This window comes from Lentinus tigrinus (genome assembly GCF_003813185.1).
Source record: "Lentinus tigrinus ALCF2SS1-7 unplaced genomic scaffold L226scaffold_1, whole genome shotgun sequence".
NCBI classification, from domain to species: domain Eukaryota; kingdom Fungi; phylum Basidiomycota; class Agaricomycetes; order Polyporales; family Polyporaceae; genus Lentinus; species Lentinus tigrinus.
In genome coordinates this window covers 3,185,252-3,203,303 of record NW_027137910.1, presented here as the reverse complement: position 1 = coordinate 3,203,303, position 18,052 = coordinate 3,185,252, and the positions used below count along the sequence as shown (strand labels likewise).

At 58.1% G+C, this 18,052-nt stretch overlaps 7 protein-coding genes across 7 annotated transcripts; 4 read left to right on the top strand and 3 right to left on the bottom strand.

The window, feature by feature from the left end:
* Positions 1-23: 23 nt before the first annotated feature.
* On the bottom strand, positions 24-757 carry L226DRAFT_497974 (uncharacterized protein). The gene is made up of 3 exons (XM_067677642.1): positions 603-757; positions 464-545; positions 24-407 (listed from the first exon to the last, which is right to left on the bottom strand). Exons 1-3 carry the CDS (start codon positions 647-649, stop codon positions 81-83), a joined length of 456 nt encoding a protein of 151 aa, XP_067543389.1. The 5' UTR covers positions 650-757; the 3' UTR covers positions 24-80.
* A 99-nt stretch (positions 758-856) lies between these two features.
* Positions 857-2,352, top strand: L226DRAFT_37949 (phosphatases II). The gene is made up of 2 exons (XM_067674378.1): positions 857-2,123; positions 2,176-2,352. Exon 1 carries the CDS (start codon positions 870-872, stop codon positions 2,079-2,081), a length of 1,212 nt encoding a protein of 403 aa, XP_067543388.1. The 5' UTR covers positions 857-869; the 3' UTR covers positions 2,082-2,123; positions 2,176-2,352.
* A 149-nt stretch (positions 2,353-2,501) lies between these two features.
* L226DRAFT_541903 (NAD-P-binding protein) lies at positions 2,502-3,885 on the top strand (the record flags this gene model as incomplete). The annotated part of the gene is made up of 6 exons (XM_067682096.1): positions 2,502-2,621; positions 2,704-2,744; positions 2,810-2,957; positions 3,031-3,425; positions 3,490-3,618; positions 3,681-3,885. 6 exons carry the CDS (start codon positions 2,502-2,504, stop codon positions 3,883-3,885), a joined length of 1,038 nt encoding a protein of 345 aa, XP_067543387.1.
* L226DRAFT_37983 (uncharacterized protein) lies at positions 3,672-5,851 on the bottom strand. Its single transcript, XM_067674381.1, has 2 exons — positions 5,563-5,851; positions 3,672-5,512 (listed from the first exon to the last, which is right to left on the bottom strand). Exon 2 carries the CDS (start codon positions 5,498-5,500, stop codon positions 4,061-4,063), a length of 1,440 nt encoding a protein of 479 aa, XP_067543386.1. The 5' UTR covers positions 5,501-5,512; positions 5,563-5,851; the 3' UTR covers positions 3,672-4,060.
* A 1,578-nt stretch (positions 5,852-7,429) lies between these two features.
* Positions 7,430-9,744, top strand: L226DRAFT_528940 (CDF-like metal transporter). The gene is made up of 13 exons (XM_067679494.1): positions 7,430-7,524; positions 7,581-7,766; positions 7,818-7,895; positions 7,956-8,013; positions 8,063-8,239; positions 8,296-8,302; positions 8,355-8,476; positions 8,532-8,639; positions 8,700-8,738; positions 8,807-8,832; positions 8,892-9,053; positions 9,112-9,273; positions 9,342-9,744. The coding sequence occupies exons 1-13, from the start codon at positions 7,444-7,446 to the stop codon at positions 9,360-9,362; spliced, it is 1,227 nt and encodes a 408-aa protein (XP_067543385.1). The 5' UTR covers positions 7,430-7,443; the 3' UTR covers positions 9,363-9,744.
* A 1,196-nt stretch (positions 9,745-10,940) lies between these two features.
* L226DRAFT_497961 (uncharacterized protein) lies at positions 10,941-15,073 on the bottom strand. The gene is made up of 8 exons (XM_067677641.1): positions 14,468-15,073; positions 13,176-13,904; positions 12,421-13,121; positions 12,014-12,214; positions 11,773-11,865; positions 11,579-11,708; positions 11,444-11,493; positions 10,941-11,365 (listed from the first exon to the last, which is right to left on the bottom strand). Exons 1-8 carry the CDS (start codon positions 15,005-15,007, stop codon positions 11,029-11,031), a joined length of 2,781 nt encoding a protein of 926 aa, XP_067543384.1. The 5' UTR covers positions 15,008-15,073; the 3' UTR covers positions 10,941-11,028.
* A 144-nt stretch (positions 15,074-15,217) lies between these two features.
* Positions 15,218-17,884, top strand: L226DRAFT_37841 (Pkinase-domain-containing protein). Its single transcript, XM_067674370.1, has 11 exons — positions 15,218-15,444; positions 15,517-15,568; positions 15,630-15,660; positions 15,715-15,891; positions 15,945-15,975; positions 16,035-16,143; positions 16,381-16,622; positions 16,685-16,789; positions 16,846-16,997; positions 17,080-17,521; positions 17,608-17,884. The coding sequence occupies exons 1-11, from the start codon at positions 15,442-15,444 to the stop codon at positions 17,758-17,760; spliced, it is 1,497 nt and encodes a 498-aa protein (XP_067543383.1). The 5' UTR covers positions 15,218-15,441; the 3' UTR covers positions 17,761-17,884.
* Positions 17,885-18,052: the final 168 nt, after the last annotated feature.

The window sequence follows — 18,052 nt, the reverse complement described above, 5'->3', positions numbered from 1 at the left end:
GATGCCACGACCTCCAACACCTTGGCTGCACCGTGTCCCACTACTTAGTTTCTTCGATCATGTCATCTACTCTGTCGTTACTATGGGATTGTCCCGAATAACTGCATGTTGTACACCGTGATCCTCCCGAAGAAGTCTGAACTCTCCTCGAAGACCAGCTTCAAGCTCTCGACACCACCCTCCGTCAAGTGTGCATCGTTCGGAACGAGCTCAAAGGTCTGCTTCCGGTTCACGTCTTCTGGGTATATACGCGTCAAGGCCCCCCACGTCTTCTCCCCGTCCACTCGACCACTTGGCAAACACTCCACCGAACATCGCGTACCGACAAACCCGCCTTGAAAGGTGAGCTCTAGTCTCTTCGGGATGACTGGGGAGGGGAAAGAAAGCTGGATGTATTGGGGAGTGCCCTGCGTGGATACGGGCCGGGTTAGTACTGGAGACTCTCATGGCGTGGAACGCGTACTTGTTGAGACGTCCAGCACGTCTCCGGGCTCCCATCGGTGAGGTTTTTCTTCCCCACAGTCTTGTCGAGCGTCGAGCTCACTCTACACCCTTGAATCAGACTCGAGTCTCGAAGTTTGGATATGCGGAACGCAACGCACTTGATCCTCGTCTCCGCGTTGATCAATGACTGTAGTTCTTCTGTCATGGTTGTTCCCGTTGGATACCAAGGATCATGGGTGCGTCAATCCAATGCGTTGTGGTTCTGTTCTGTCCTTCTCGTCTGCTTGGCAAGGAGCAGAAGCAGGTGCACTGGCAGGAGCCCGAGGATATTCGTATAGTAGGTATAGTAGTAGAACAGTCACGTGCTACGATGTCATCGCGCTGAATCTACACCAGGCATACTGTAACTCTCCTCTCGTACCACCATGTCGAACGCGATCCCTGGAGTGCCAGCCTGGCTAAAGCGTGCTCACAATGCCGAGCATATCTCCGAAGTCCTGCAGACACTCGCAAAGCGCGAACGGACGCGCATGGCAGCGCGTGCGGTTTCCCGCCATCAGTCCAATCCATCCAAAAGGCATAGGATGTCCCATCTCGTGTCTTCCCTAGCTGCGAACTCTGAACATGTCGCCCATTACTCCATATCTGCCGGATCCGATCCCAGTAACGAACCCCTGAATCGTTACGCGGACATCTACCCGTACGACCGCACGCGCGTCGTAGTGTGCCCCGGAGAGCCCAACCACGAGTGTCCCAACGCATGCACATCCGGGAGGTATCTCAATGCAAACTGGGTGCGTGAACTTGCTGGTGGAAAGTGGTGGATTGCGACACAAGCACCCCTCCCCCATACCGCGCACGCCTTCCTGAGCGTCATCCTCGAAGGCATTTCCCCTCCACCCGGTTCCTCCATGTCCAACCTTCGCCACGTCAACCGCGTACGCACAATCGTTCAGCTCACGCAAAACCTCGAGGGCGGCATGCGTAAGGCACATATCTACTTCCCGCCCGTCGAGGGCCAGTCCTGGGTCATCGAGCCCGGACCCGAGGACCGTCAGGACCATCCCATCCAGGTCACACTGACGCGGTCACAAACACTCGACCACGCGCACTGCATACAGAGTGTCGTCACTCTGCAGGCGCTCTCCCTCACCCGTGTCCCAGTGGGCGAGCCTGTGGTCTTCCAGCACCTTCTATATGCGTCGTGGCCCGACCACGGTGTGCCCGCACGCGAGGACCGCGAGGGTCTCTTGCACTTCGCGCGCATCGTCGACGAGGCGAACCGCGACCTGTCGCTGTACATCGGTATCGCGGACCTCGACCCGAACCCGCCCATCATGGTCAATTGCTCTGCCGGCGTCGGGCGCACGGGTGCGTTCATCGCACTATGCTCGTTGCTGCGACACTACCGCTTGCTATCGCCACCGACGGCCCAGGAGACGAAGATACCTCCTCTGCCTCCATCGCCCCTTGGGCCGTTGCCGGAGGAGCTGCAGGAGGACATGGTCGCGCAGGAGATCGACTCGTTGAGGGAGCAGAGGCCAGGAATGGTCCAGCGCGACGACCAGGTTATCATGATCTACGAGACGTTGATCGCTGCTTTCGCTTCGTCGGGTGCTGGTGAGGATGACGCATGAGTTGGTGAGGACTCGGAGGACATGGACTTCGTTGTAAGAATAGTCAGTAACTCGCGCCCTGCTTCCGAATCGGTACTGACATCGTCTTGTGTAGGTAGCAAAGTTTTCAATATACTCCACCTTGGGTTGTCTCGAAGTTCGCTGTGTCCTCGAAAGCGACCTGAGTGGATACACGGTATATGCGCACTAACCAAATAGGGTATTCGATCGTATGACCACGGAACAGAGGCCGCGGAGTTCCGTTTCAAGGTTTGCGGTGGGAATGTATAACCGCGAGCGATAGATTCGATGATACCATCCTCCGTCATCGCACAGCACGACCTCATACAAGGCTCGCAGCGAGCGACGACTCGGATAGAGCAACTTGCTGGCCACCTTTTCGGTGCAACTTCAGAAGATCGAGTACAGCAGACGATCAAGATGTCGTTCCCAAAGACGATGAAGGCTATCGCGATCGACAAGACGGGCGATATTGACGACGTCCTGGAGGTCAAGGAGGTGCCCTTCCCCACCCCCGCGCCGGGAGATGTCTTGATCAAGGCAAGCGTTCCGTAGCTCTGCATCACATCATCACAAGCTTGCACGTTCTAACACGGATGCATCATGCATATTGAACTTGTAGGTCGCATATGGCGGCGTCAACTTCATCGACACCTACTACAGGTGCGCAGGCCTCTCTCAATCGGACTCGGACGTGCGTTCTGGATGCTGACACAGTCACATTCCAGGAAGGGCCTGTACCCCATCAAGTCATACCCACAAGTTCTGGGCATGGAGGCCTCAGGCACCGTCGTCGCCCTCCCCACCGACGCCTCCGTCCTCTCCAACGAGGAGTACAAGAAGCGCGGCCTCCAAGTCGGGAGCAAAGTCGCCGTCGTACGTCCCACGCCCCCCTTCTCGCACGCGCACGACCTGATGCGATAGCTCTCCGGCACCCTCCAACCGGCAGAACTACCTGGGGGTGCACTCCGAGTACATCGCCGTCCCCTGGCCCAAAGTCTTCAGCCTCCCCGCCAACGTCTCCCTCCTCACCGCCGCGGCCGCGACCCTGCAAGGCCTCACGGCCGTGACCTTCGTCGAAGAAGCGTACCGCGTCAAACCCGGCGACTACGTGCTCGTGCACACCGTCGCCGGCGGCTTCGGCCTGCTCCTCGCGCAGCTCGCCAAGAAGGCGGGCGCGACGGTCATCGGGACGACGTCGACGCCCGAGAAGGCCGCGATCGCCAAGGCGCACGGGGCGGACCACGTCGTTCTGTACACGCAGGAGAACGTCGTCGAGCGCGTGCTGGAGCTCACCGGCGGGGAGGGCGTGCATGTCGTGTATGATGGCGTCGGGAAGGACACGTACGTCGTGCGGCCTGAGGAAGAGGGGGCGAGCGACGGCTTGCTGACACTTGCTCATGATCAGGTTCTTGGACAACTTCAAGCTCGTACGGCGCAAGGGTACGCTCGTGAGCGTCGGGAACGCATCTGGGCCGGTAGAGCCCATTGCACCTCTGAAGCTCGTCGAGAAGAACCTTGCTCTACTCCGACCGACGTGAGTCTGCTCTGTAACACTAGATCTGCTGCGGTATCTGATGTAGTCTCGCTGCTGTCTAGGATGGCCAACTACATCTACACGCCCGAGGAGGCTCGGTACTACGGGGAGAAATTGTTCGGGTATATCTCTAGAGGCGAGCTCAAGATCACCATCTACAAACAATATCCCTTCACGACGGAAGGTGCTCGTGAGGCCCAGACCGACCTGACGACTAAAGGAGGGAATACTGTAGGCAAGTTGGTGTACAAGATCGGCGACGAGTGATGTTTACTCAAAAAGCACACAAAATCATCTACCAAGAAATCATGTATATTGTGAATTATGTGATGACCTGATCAATGCTCCTACAAGAAGAGCCGGGTCGAGACTCTGGCCGTGCTCACGAATTAAATAAGTGTACTGTAGTGATGTGCATTAAGTTGGCTCGAAGGCCGAGAGACTAGACCGTAGAGGTAGGATCAACACCAGATGAGGTCGTCGACGTGGGTGTCTCCGTGAGCATCGACCCGGTCATGGACGAAGACGTAGGAACGGCCGAGGCGTCGGTGGCGGACACGGTGCCTGAGGTACTGTCCGTCGCGTGCAAGGCAGTCGAGGAAGCCGCGCTTGACGACGTGGGAGCAACGAACCCGGACGAGGTCATCGTAGGAAGGTCCGTCATGGAAGACGAAGAAGGGTCGACAGCCTTTATGCCTGGGAACATGGGAGGAGCATCCCGCGCAATGGGGCCAGACGGCTGACTCGCGCCGTCCGGCACGGACGGCTTGGGGGTGCCTATGGGAGTATTCGGCGGGTTGGGCGGAAGGGTGGGCGACGCCAAGCTCGTGCTGTTCATGGAGGAGGTGCTGTCTACCGAAGACGAGGACTGGTAGGGCGTAGGCGATGCCGAGCTTGTGCTCTCCACAGAGGTAGAGGATCCGCCTACCGAAGACGAGGACGAGGGCTCATTCGAGGGAGCACGAATGAGGACAGTCGGAGAGGGGTTCATGGAAATTGTAGAGCTAGGCATAGCAGAGGTTGAATCGACACTGGCGGAGGGCGTCACGGAAGCCGAACCGGCCGCGTCGGTACTTGTGGAGTACACGGACGGGGATGAGGCATCGGACGGGCTGATCGAAGACGCTGAGCTTGAGGGCGTGACACATGCCGTGGAGGATCCCATCTGCGCATCCTGCCGAATAAACCTGAGACTACGACGGGGAAACGCGCTGCTTGTGATAGTCGCGGTGGTCGCGGTGGTCGTACTGTTGGTGGTGGTCGTAGCGGTCACGATGTTCGTCGACTCAGTAGAAGCAATGGGTGTAGCAGCCGACTGGAGAGAGCCAGTTGACGTAGCATTGACGCTGCCGGATGCACTGTATGATGGCGCGAAGGGCGTAGAGGTCGACGCGAGATCAGAGGTAGCCGTGTTGTCCCTACGAGCGGCAACTCCCCGACGAGACGCTCCACTCAGGGCCGTTGGCGTTGGCGTACTGTCCGAAGACCCTATGGTTGAGGTCGGGCTTGCAGGAGCCGAGGAAGTGAACGCCGCCATCGTTGAGTTTGCAGGGACAGAGCTCGTGGGGTTAAGGGATGCGGAAGACGCGGAGGCGGGCGTCGACGTAGGATCGGTAGTAGTAGCCTTAGGATCCCCGCTCTCGGCATCTGCACGTGGAGCCAGGGAGTCTGTGTTCTTGACGACCTTGTCGACGAACTCTTGCGTGTACATCACATCATTACTCACGGCATTCTGTGCGGCCGCGGCCTTGCCAATAGAGGAAACCTGACGCCTCAGGTGCAGAGACTCCAATAAGGGAAAGAGCGGTTTGGCGACGTCGGGCACAGGGGCTGGCAAATGAGCGAGGATACCGCTGAGTAGGCCATCCCGTCCCATGTTCATGTGAACATCGGCCTCTGAAAACTATGAGTACTGTCGATTGGAATACATACGGTAAAGCTCACCTTGGGTCGCCTCCTGATGATTATTGCGATGGTCCTTTCCAACGTCGACGTCCATACGGTCTTCTCTTCCTGCCATCGCCAAGGATTTGATACTGGGCGAGGACTGGACAGAGCTCTGCTGGAGGGACGAAGGGGATTCGGCGGGGGCCGCCATGCTGGACGTCGACGACGAGACGGCGAGGGTCGCCAAGAGGAGCGACGAGCTGGGCGTGATTCTCATCGTGACAACGGTCTAGAGTAGAAGGTAGAAGGGGAGTGGAAGTGGAAGGAAGGCTGGGGTAGTGATGTGGGGATGAAGTGCGAGAGCAATGCGAAAGCAGCCGACAGCAGTCTCGTCAAGAGATGGTGACGGTCAGAGCGAGGGAGGTCTGGGGAGAGCGAACCGTCCTGCGCGGGCTTTTATAGGTTGGAGGGTGACGTCCGGGAGAGGCTGACGATCGAGGGCCGCGTCGGGGTCAGCCTGTTCGGATCCGGATTCGACGATGGCTCACTGTGAAGGGTCAGCCCTTCACCTGCACAGAACTAGCAAACGTGCGCAGAAGGATGTTCATGCGCACGCCAGGAGGTTTTGCGATGATGGTACTCGGAGAGCTAGCCAACTGCAATGATACTCAACTTCGGACTGTGGCGGGGAGCCCGTCCGCAGAGCGGGAAGAGCACTGCGTGTGGTTGTACGTGACGGAGCAAGAGCGCCGAGCAGCTGACAGCCTGTTGAATCGTGACGCCATACATTGCGAATAGAAGGGGACATGTGGCAAGCGCAACCTCGACGCCTCGTCGGGTGAAGGGTAGAGTACAGCGGTGCTTCCGCTCGGCATAGCGACCGACAGAGGAGACAAGCGTGTAGAGATCTATGGCTGGTGCATGTATGTTTCAGAACGGTGCTCCTTGACGCATTAGCATTGCGGACGATACCGGCACTTCGCTCTAATGAGAGCGTCCTCTGTATTCCATCTCGAGCAGTTCCTCGTCTTCCCAGCTGCGACTGGCGGGGCCCATTCGCCGCCGGAGATGCTCGGCGCCACCGCTCGAGCGTGCGCTCAGGACGAGCATCTCCCACAAGTCGGACATGGAGGCGAGGATAGGACGGCCCATGCAGGAGGAGAGGATGCACCACGCCAAGAGCGCGAGGCTGTGCGAGGCAAATTGTGAGCTTGAGACGTGCGCCACGTGGACGGGCAGCAAGGAGAGTGTATTCACAGAAGGATGGCAAGAAAGACGGCCAAGGGAAGAAGGGAGCTCTCTTGGGACAGCATGGCTTCTGGGTCGGACTTCGCTTGGCGGGAGGAGAGGAGCAGGAGGGGCCCCAGTGCCGCCACGTGGGATAGAGGCTGATGAGAAGGGCCCCGGTATCTGATAAGATGAGAAACGCGCAGGGCCCTGAGACGAGATGAGCCAGGATGAGCCCTCCACGCCGCACAGGGAGCACTTCGTGGCGGAGAGCGTGTTTGGGGCGAGCGAATCGAGGCGCGTCATGCAGAGAGCCCGCGCGAAGGGGGAGACACGGGGACGGGGCGTCGCACGGGCGGGCGCGGGGGCTGCCCCCGGGCTTAGAATCCGACGCTGACGCACGCGCATGATGGGCCGATGGCTCCGGCGTCCACTGCGACGATACGATTTTCGGCCTCGACTGCGACCACCACCAGCAGTACCAGTGCTTTTGCTGAGCGCGACACGGAAGAGGTGAGTGAGATCCCCGGGCGGGCGAGGACGATGAGATTTGGTGCGAGATACTTACCGACGGACTGGGCCGTGCCAGAAGAGAGGATCGAACCACCCCGCCGTCTGTACCGCTGTCTCGGGCCCATCCTTACACCGCATCTCCCGTGTAAGTTCTTATGTTCCTCTCCTCCCTCGCTCTGCTGGACCTCTCTCTAGCCCATGAGCGACCCAAATCCCACCCATCCGGACGCCAAGCAGTCCCCGTCATCGCCCCCCGCCACAGTCAGCGTAGACACTGCGGTGAGTACCACTCAGAGCCCCGCCCCTGTCTCCCGTCGTGACGGAGCCGCCTGCAGCATTCCGACACAACGGTACCCGATCTTCTTCAGCAGCTCGACGCCGTCGAAAGGGCATCTCGCCCCAAACCAGTCGACGATCCCTTCAATTTCCGCGCTGCGTACAAGACCGATGAGCAGCTCGGGCAGCTCCGCAGGCGACGCAAGGGCAAATCGCTCGAGCAGTACCACCGCCACCAGAATAGCGTTGGTTTCCTTTCTGCGTATTTCCCGAATACCACTGACGTCTATCCTCAGCTCATCAATGACCTCCTCAAGCCCATGGACGAGCACACCGAGCAAGCCAGAGTCGAGGAAGAGCAGGCTCGTCTCCCAGTACGCGCCCTTGCACTGCCTTCATCGACCTCAATTGACGCCACATCCAATGACGTCTAGGTTAAGATCGCAATATGGGCGAGTCTCATCGCCAACTTGAGCCTCTGCGTCCTGCAGAGTAAGCCCGTTTGCTACCCTATCCTGTGCCGGGCTAACTCCCCCGCCAGTGTACGCTGCGATATCGTCCCTGTCGCTCTCCCTCCTTGCCACCGGCATCGACTCCGTCTTCGACATCGGCAGCAATGTGCTCCTCTTCTGGCTCCACAAGAAGGCGGACGCCCTCGACGCCAACAAATGGCCCGTCGGCGGCTCCCGCCTCGAAACCATCGGCAACATCGTATACGGTCAGTCCTCTCCCTTCCAAACTCAGCATAACTTTTGGCTGACAGTTCGCCACCAGGATTCCTGTAGGTCTACATGCCGCGTGTCTTCCCACCCACGCTCAACTCCGTGGTCTAGAATGGGCTCAGTCAACCTTGTCGTGATCGTGGAGTCTGCACGCACCCTCATCACGCACAACAGCGACGAAGACACGAATGCCCTCCACGTCCCATCCCTCATCTCCGTCGGTGCGGCGTTAGGTAAGCGCCGGATGGCTATCGCCGCATCCACCGTTGTCGCTCACACCGTGTCCAGGTGTCAAGTTCTTGCTCTTCCTCTATTGCTTCGGATATCGTAAAGTCTCCAGTCAAGTGCGCATGCTCTGGGAAGACCACAGGAACGACCTCTTCATCAACGGCTTCGGTGCGCGTTCTCCACATACACGCCCATGTCAGGCATGCTCATGATGGACCCACACTCTAGGCCTGCTCATGTCCGCCGGTGGGAGCAAACTCCGCTGGTGTCAGTCCCGCTCTCCTCGTGCTCGTCTGCCATTCGCCCGGCTGACTCTCTCTTTTGCATATCCGCAGATCTGGATCCTATGGGAGCCATCATCGTGCGTTCTGCATTGCGCCGCATATAGCCCTGTCCGCTGACTGTATTGCGCTGTCGCAGATCGCGGCCGGCGTCATTGCGGCGTGGACGCGCACGATATACCGCCAGTTCGAGCTCATCGCGGGCAAGAGCGCGCCGCACGACTTCCTCCAGCTGCTCATCTACAATGCCGTGACGTTCAGCGACGAGATCGAGAAGGTCGACACCGTGCGCGCGTACCATGTGTGTATCCCTCGTCCACTGTATACGCGGTGATACTGACGGGACGTGTTTGCTGCAGAGCGGACCAGACTACTATGTGGAGATCGACGTGGTGATGGACGCGAACACGCCGCTGTGGAAGGCGCACGACCTCGCCCAGAGCCTGCAGGACAAGATCGAGGTGCTGCCGAACGTCGGGCGCGCGTTCGTCCACGTCGACCACGAATGGACACACTATCCCGTGCGTGTCTCGAGTCCCTTCTCCCCGTCTTACCCAGATCTGCTGACCTTGCGACCGCGGGGGTGCAGGAACACCGCAAATTTGTGTAGCCTAATCTCATGTGATATCACGACCAGAGTCTGAGTCTGACATGCCGCATATGCTTGCTACTTACGAGACGTTGCTACTCTACTGGCGCATTGTATACACGTAGTCGCGAGAAGAAGAGCAGGAAGGGAGGGGAGGGAGGGGAGGAGGGGAGAAGGGGTTAGGGGGGAGGATACTACTGGCTGTACGCTTTCTGTATATGCTCTTCTATCGCGTTCGCTGTCGGTTTCTTTTCCCAAGTTCGGACGGCAGAGTTCCATCATGCGCACCATCTTTAATAATGTACGACGCAACTGCTGTAGAGTACCCACGCTCATACTGACTCTTCAGAACACAACGACTATCGATATCCCGCGTGTACCGTGCTCACTGGAATCCAACCCTATGCAATCTCTCCACAATCGCTATGTACTGCAGCATAGAACGTCACCCGCGCCTCGTCTCACTGCCTCCGGCCGGCCGCGGCCACGGCGAACGACTTGAAAAATGATTCCCCTCATGACGAGAACTCTAACTCTCTGCAAGTCGATCCGCGATTCCAACCGCGGCCGCGTCACAGCAACGTACGCCGGTACGATATCGCTCCTTCCATATGAGGGCACGCCGACAGAGTGGATCCGGCGAATTTTTGCGGTACCGTGGACTCGGGACTTGGAGCCCGGACCGCTTCGGTGATCATGGTATGTACATTGTACTCGTACTCAGTACATAATCTCTGAGCGACGACGACGACTTGCGCTGGACGAGCCTCGGAGTCTTACGACGCTGGCGAAGGTTCATGGCACATGCTGATCGGGGTGTCGTCACGGTGTGGCTGGCAACGTCTCGATTCCTGAGGCCACTCAGGCTCACTTAAACTGAGCTCGCACAGCTGCCAGAACACCTTCGCGATCCGGTAGCTTGGATTTTTTTAAAATTCAACTTGACCGTGCAGCCCTACGTAGGTTTCGCCGGGATCCACTGTCATTGCCTGAGCGGCTTCCTGCTCCAATGAGAAGATGCCGGAAAAGCACTGGCAGAGCAGGGCGTGCGTGTGTACGTACGGTTCGGCAGGCTCTGAGTCACTACTGAGTCGCCCTCAACGGTCTCACTCCCAGAACTCTATCTCGCCACGATGTGTCAGGGGCACGCGACCACTCCGAAGCCTCTGACCACACTAGGTGCTGTACTTTGGCCGAAGCTCCCTGTCATCGCTCGGGAACTAAGCACTACATACGCCCACCACCACCCCATGGAACTTGAAATCGCACACACCTTCGACTCGGGACACATCACCAAGGACCATCTATCTCCCACTGGTTCTCACAAGGACTAAGGCCGGGCCTCGGATACTTCCCCACAGCGCGAGATAGCGAGGACGTTCCCACCAACGGTGCATGTGGGCTCGGTGTCAACTGACTGACGTGTACAGTAGAGTACATCGCGGCGACCAATGTTCATTGTACCTCTTCGCTGTAGGGAGCGGCACGTCTGCTGAGAATAGAGAGCAGCACTGCATGGCTCGTCATCGATCATCCTCAGCGCCGCATGCGTTCGACGCTAGCTTCGATGTTATTCCTGTCCTCACTGCATGATATGATAGCCAGCAAGCCGTCAGTGAGTGACCCGGCATCCGTGTTGGCAATGTGAGAAATACATGATTCGGATTCAACGTTCAGAATACACCGGCTACGCCTGTTCGCTATCTGCGAACTTCCACCCCCGCACTCTCTGGATCCCCGTATCGAACTCGTCGAGCAGATTTATTTGCGCGAGTGGCTTCGCGCCTGCCGCACTCTTTGCTCGTCCGCCAGGATACGTGGCCATCCCTATGGCGCCATAGGGCATTCCGGCTGCACCCGCTCCATAGCCGTCCAAGTCGTCGAGTTCGTCACCTGAGTAGGCGTCTTCAGGAGGAGGTGGCATTCCCATCCCGACAAGCGGACTCATGTATGCACCACCATAGGCCCCGGCGGAGGAGGAGTACTTGCGGATGTTGGTCTGGTGCTTTGCCCACTCCGCGAGGCTGGCGGATTGAAACGGATAGCCGGAGGGGTGTGAGCGACCGACCGACCGCACGCCAGAAGGACAGATGGCAGCTTACCAGCTCCGAATGGTGTCATGGCGCGTGAGGAAGTGCGACGCGATGACTTCCTGTATGACGAGGGAAAACAAGCGAAAGCGCGAAAGTGAGCGTTCAGCGTGATGGGAAACCGACAGGACGGAAGAGAAGACCAACCCCCCAGACACCGTCCTTGTGCTCATCCTTGAGCCATTCCACGATCGCCCAGCGCGTGGTCTGAGCGCGGATGTTCTTGTTGTACTCCTGGCTGGCCCTGTTGCTGGGATTGGCTTTGCCATATCCTGGCCTGTTCTCGCAAACTCCGTCAGCAGCTTGCACGCGGGCGGATTCATGGGGGAATTCGGACGTACTCATTGAAGTATGGGAGCTCGATCAGGATCATGCTCTGGATGGACACCAGGACTTGCAGCAGGGTCGATTTCGGCGACCACTGTTCCTCCGGCCTTCCAACACCAACCAGCGCGCCACCACACGGAGATTCGCGCCAAATCGTACATGCATAAACGCACGCGCGAAGACGCCAAAATGAAGTCACACTCAAACGTCAGCCCATCTGCGCCCATACGATGATCACCGGGGGATAGCACGCACCGACCAGGCCACGTCCCGAGGAGGGACAGGCACACCTTGCCATTGTTGTACAAGTTTGGGTTGAAGCGCACAGAGCCGCCACCGGTCGTCCGGAGATGCATGAGCGGCGGCTTGTTCGGGTACTCGAGCGGTATGAAGCAGTCGAACTCGAACAGCCCCCCGGCGTACGGCGTCCCCTCAGGCCCAGCGATCATGATCTTCCTGTGGAGGTGTGAGCGTGCATTGCCACAGGCGTCGTATGAAGGGGCGGCGTGACACGAGGACAATTGAGTGAGCGCATATGAACGACGCATGGATATGATCGATCCGCATGATCGACGAGGGAACTGGGAAGCGAAGTGGACAGCTGGGGGAACGGATGGAGACGGAGATGGGATGGTCCACAACGGATCAAATAGACTACTCACATTACATCGTTCCGGACATCGTCCACACGGACCCACACACCCGGCGGGAGGCTCGTAGCCATGACTGCGAGCTCCTTCACGAGGTGCAGGCGATCTTTCGGGTTTCTCGTCGCACTGGCTGTCTGCCCCACTTCTTTAACGTAATTGTATCCTGGATAGTCCAGGCCTTGACCGTTGCGCGACGGCTGCGAAAGCGACGTGTATTTGAACGCGAGGCGCTCGCATTCGCGCGCATATACCCGGTCGAGGTTAATTGCGGGGTCGAGGCCTTTACCCTTGTCCCTTCCTTTACCCTTTGCCTTCTTCCCTGTTGTTGTCGTGGAGGTCGAGTCCAGTGTCGCAGGCTCGGCTGCAGGGTCCAGACTGCGCAAGATAGTTTCGGGGTTCTTGCCCATGACAGCCATCGCGCGCTCGATGTCGTCCTTGGCCGCAATAATGTCGCCGCACAGGGAGGTAGCCTTGACGGCTGTCTCTGCTGTCTCGCTTCCGTCGTCGGCCGCACCAGACTCGAGGAGACTTGATGCACCCGCGAGGAAGGCTTCGCACTGCCGCGTGAGCTTCTTGAAGTGTGCGTAGAGCGGGGGTGCTGGGACGGGGTCGTCTGTGTCGGGTTTGCGCTCCCAGACGATCGAACTGTCACCCCACATCCAGTCTTCAAGGCCACAGCTCTTGGAGATCTCCCAGCGGGATCCGATGAGTACCTTGCAAGCGAGACGTGAGCGTATAGACAAGGGGGAAGAAATCAACAGGCACACCTCTAGAGTGAGCTCACAATCTGCCATCCTTCTCAGGAGAGCGAGCATTGCATGGTAGACCTCTATTCGCGTGATCCAGTCCGTAACGGAGTCATTGCGCAGGAGGTTCCCAAGGAGGTCGGAGAGTTGGGACAGCGAAAGCAGAGCATCTATGGAGTCGTGCGGGAGCATGTCGTATATCTTTGGGTCGTCGGCATATGGGGCTGGAAGGTAGGAGGTAACCGTGTTGAGTGCACGCACGATGAGCTCGTCAAAATGCGAGGTCAACGCGTCTGTGACAGGGTGTTCGGACTGTACACTGTTCGCGCCACGGCCACGTCCGCTTCCTCGTCCTCGTCCTCGTCCTCGCCCCCGACCATAGTAGCCGTACTCATAGCCTGGGCCATAGCCAGTGCCTGTGTTGCCCATGCCGTAGCCGGTGCCGCCGGGCCCAACTGTGCCAACCCGGCTCTGGCGAGCCTTCTCCGCCGCTTTCCGCGCACGCTCGTCAGAGCATTCGCGCTCGCCGAGGTATTGCCTGTCGAATCCACCGAGAGTCTCAAATATGGCAATGACACGTACATTGGCGCAACATGCCTGCACAGAACATTCCGTGCCCTCGCCCTTACATGTGAGTGGACAGCTGACAGGCGACATGCAGCCGCGACAGTGGTTCGTGTTGCATTTCTTGCATGGAACATGGAGCAAGCGCAAGAGACTCGGCGGCGGCGATTGGGGAGTGAATACGACCTATAGGCGTGCAAGTCAGCCAGGTTGCCAGGAACCAGAGATATGCAGCAGGTACTAGGAGTGGAATATTGGAATGCCCATCGAGAAAAGCTCTAATTCTAGGGCTTTGGTCGGACATGTGCAACCTGACAGCGGGTGTAAGAAGTGACCGGTGTTACGGCCTCCTGGGCGAGTTAACCACGAAAGCACAAGTCTTCCGCTACATATGGTTAGGTGATGGAAGCTCGTGCCAGTATCAGGCCCTTGCAAGAAGTACCATGGCGCGATGCTTTGGACTGGGTGGACACCGGCACTTGGGCGAAATACAGACAGGTCAGGACGCTCCCTTCGCATCGGTGGGCCTATCTCAACCCCCTGACACGCGGTGGCGGACCGTGGCTGCCTGCATCCCGCTTCGCCCACAACAAAGTAATGCACATGCTTCCGGAACTGCACCTATATCCCAAGGTCCGTGGAACAGAAGAAAGGGACTGCATTTACAGCGTCATGGTTCTGGTGTATCGACGCGACTTCACTACACTCATCCGGCCAGAAGCACGACGAAGAAGAGGGGAAGCTCTTACATGACCCCGAGGCGACGGAAGCTTTGCGCCGCACGCGCATGTCTTCTCTCCCACAAATAGGTCCCTACACTGTTCGAGCCTGGCTATGGGAGGTATGGCAGAGCTGGGGTCAGACTTTGCTTTGCCCTTCTCGGAGGCGGAGTGTGTCTGGGTCTGGGACGAAGGCAGCTGGATGAACCCAACGTCCGAGTCGGAGACACCAGCCTCCCATTGTTGCGCGAGGCGTCGCGCAAAAGCCTCATCATCCTCTGGCTGGTCCCCGCCATTGGACACTTCGATGAAGTCCACGGAGGCGGTATGGTCTTGAGTGGCACCGCCGGAATTACTGGGTGCACCGGAGCTGGAGGGACCGGACGCGTTCCATTCTTCTTGAAGGTGCCGAGCGAGGGCTTCGCTCTCTTCTTGGGCCTTGATCTGTTCGAGGATACTCGCGAGGTCATCTTCCTCGTCTTCGACTGTGATGAGAGGGTCAGGCGCGGTCTTCTTTGTTCTCTTGCGCGGCGAATCCGATCGTGGCGGACCGCGCTTGCGAGGAGGCATCGCGCAATATCAGACGTGTAGAGCGTGTAGAACGTCGGCGACGACAGAGTGCGGTGGTTGAAAGCGTGAAAGACGCGAATGTCGTGTCGCGCGCAGGCAAGGAGACATGGTCCAGGCGCGACGCGTCGAGCGCCTAACCGGCAGGAGCGGCGCGGGGGCAGCAAGGACCGGATTTGGACATACCGCGGCTGACGGCGAGCAGTGGCAGGTTGGGTCTGGTCGACTCTGTCTTCGTCCTGCACCTCTTCCTCCTCGTCCCCGCCGCCGTTCTTGTTTATCTGTTGCTCCTCTCGCTATCTTTTACGCTGTCTATCGTGTGCTCTATCTCGCCCAGACCGTTCTCTGCATTCCCTCTCTCCATTCTTCACCACCCGTGACGGCCCTCACGACCCCATCCACGACCTTATAAGACCCCGCACGACGTACTCTGCGCGATGGTGAGTCTCTTTCGCTCCCATCCACCTGCGATGGTCGTCCGATATCTCCCGGGTCTCACCGTGGTTGTGCAGGATAACCACCACCAAGACCCGGAGGAGTTCTACGTGAAGCAGGACAGAATTGGTGCGCAGATCGTCCGTTATCTCCCCGGCGCAGCACAGCTAACTTAGCTTCAACCACGCAGGGAAGGGCTCCTTTGGAGAGGTCTACAAAGGGTGCGTCCTCCTCGTCCGCTCCTATCGCCGTGAGCGTGATTAACGTTCCCCTAGTTACGACAAGCGCACTCAGAAAACGGTGGCCATAAAGATCATCGATCTCGAGAGCGCGGAGGACGAGATTGAAGATATCCAACAAGAGATCCAGATCCTTTCGCAGCTCGACTCTCCTCATGTCACGAAATACCACGGCTCGTACCTCAAGGGCTCGCACCTATGGATCGTCATGGAGTGAGTCCTCCCCCCGTCTCCAGTATATACCCACCCCCTCATCCTCGTCTCAGGTACTGCTCTGGAGGCTCGTGCTCGGACCTGGTATGACATCACTCCTCATTACCGCCACGCTCTGATTTAACTTTATAACTCTTCCATAGATGAAGCCGGGCGTCTTCCGGGAGGAGTACATCGCGATCATCGTTCGCGAGCTACTCAAGGGCCTTGACTACCTGCATACGGAAGGGAAGCTTCATCGGGATATCAAAGGTCAGTACCCCATCCCTCAGACCGATACACTTCCTACCCGGTCGTCTCGGTGAACAATGGCGGGGCCATGTACCCACGCACATATTTCTGAATCCCACGTCCCGACATACCGAACTGCGTATATGCGATACAGCAAGTCGACCCGTGACCGCTGCGTCTACGCCGCATGGATAGTGGTTGGGATGGTCATTTGTATGGACCTGCGTTTGTATTACGTTAGCTTACAATTTCACCCAGCGGCCAACATCCTCTTATCGGCCAATGGAGAAGTCAAGCTCGCCGACTTTGGTGTGTCAGGACAGCTGTCCGGGACCCTGTCTGCCAAGAAGAACACCTTTGTCGGCACGCCATACTGGATGTCGCCAGAAGTGATCAAACAGAGTGGCTACGATCACAAGGCGGACATCTGGAGCTTGGGGATCACCGCAATAGAGCTAGCGAAAGGAGAGCCACCGTACGCAGAGCTGCATCCCATGAAGGTATGCTGTCGTGAGATATGACCTCTCGGGCTCTGTTGACCACAAGCGGCGTACCTGTACAGGTGCTGTTCCTCATTCCGAAGAACCCGCCACCGACGTTGGAGGGCCCTTTCTCCAAGTCATTCCGCGAGTTTGTGTCCTGCTGTCTTCAGCGTGACCCCAAAGACGTGCGTCCGGCCGCTAGCTGTCGCAGTCGTTCCCATGCTAACAGCGCCTCCATCAGCGTCCGTCTGCGCGCGAGTTATTGAAGCACAAGTTCATCCGCATGGCGAAGAAGACGAACTACCTGACGGAACTCATCGAACGCCACGAACGCTGGAAGGCAGAGGGTGGCGAGAGGATTGAGGAGGAAGAGCGGCATCATGTGGAGGAGCTGTACGTCCGCTGCTATACTAATTTTGTGCTGCGCTATGCAAAGCATGATCCCTGACGGCTGACATACGCGCCCCTCCCACAGGAACGGCGGTTCTGATCCTGAGGACCTCTGGGACTTTGGTACCGTGCGCAAGGCCGGTACTGTTGGACGCGCAGTTCCCAACCCGATCCAAGTCTCTGGTCCACCGCTGACATGGGAGAACAACGGCACGACGCGGTCGGATGACTCGTCCAACTCGGGCTCCACGTATTCAGGCCGGCGCGGTGGCTCTGACTCGTCCTCAATCGCGACGACGATCAATGCAAAGGGTGACCTCCCACCCTTGCCCACCGCACCGCCTCCGCCGTCCAAGAAGTACGACCAGCAAGCGACGATCCGTCATGGAAATGGGCTTGCGCGTGAGCCGAGCGATGAGGACGACTATGGATCGGAGTATGTCAGCCAGAACCATCGCGGTGAGGTCGACGATGACTTGCCGGACACCACTATGCTCGATTCGGTGGTGCTACCCGCTATCGCCTCGGTATGTTTCGTTTCCTTCTCCGCACTCTGCACTACGCCCTATGCGGAAGATGGGGCAATGCTAACCCACACTTTGTATACGCGCAGTTGTTCCCCCGGGTTTCCACGCAAGAGGCACGAGTCGCTCTCAGCGCCCTGCAGCGCGCATTCACCGAGGCGGAACGCATCATTCCAGGCGTTACCCTAGAGCTTATCAACGAGATTGTAGACTCCGTCGAGCGTGTTGACGACGAGCGATGAGTGTCAGTAGCCGGACAGACTTCGATACCGATACTGGCCTCGGCAAGGTCAAGCATTAGTCTTTCATTGTACGCTCAGTCTTGGTCTTGGCTTCCGTCTCCCTGGCTCAAGGTCCATCCTCCTCTCTCCCACTCTGTCATGGACGATCTCCATCTTCTTTCCATCTCCACTCTCATACCGACGCATCTTTCCCTCGTCGCATTCCATCCCCATCCCTTCATTGACATCCTGTCTCAGCTACACATACCTATCCATGCACTGCTAATCCTGCGACTGCATGTATTCCAGCCTT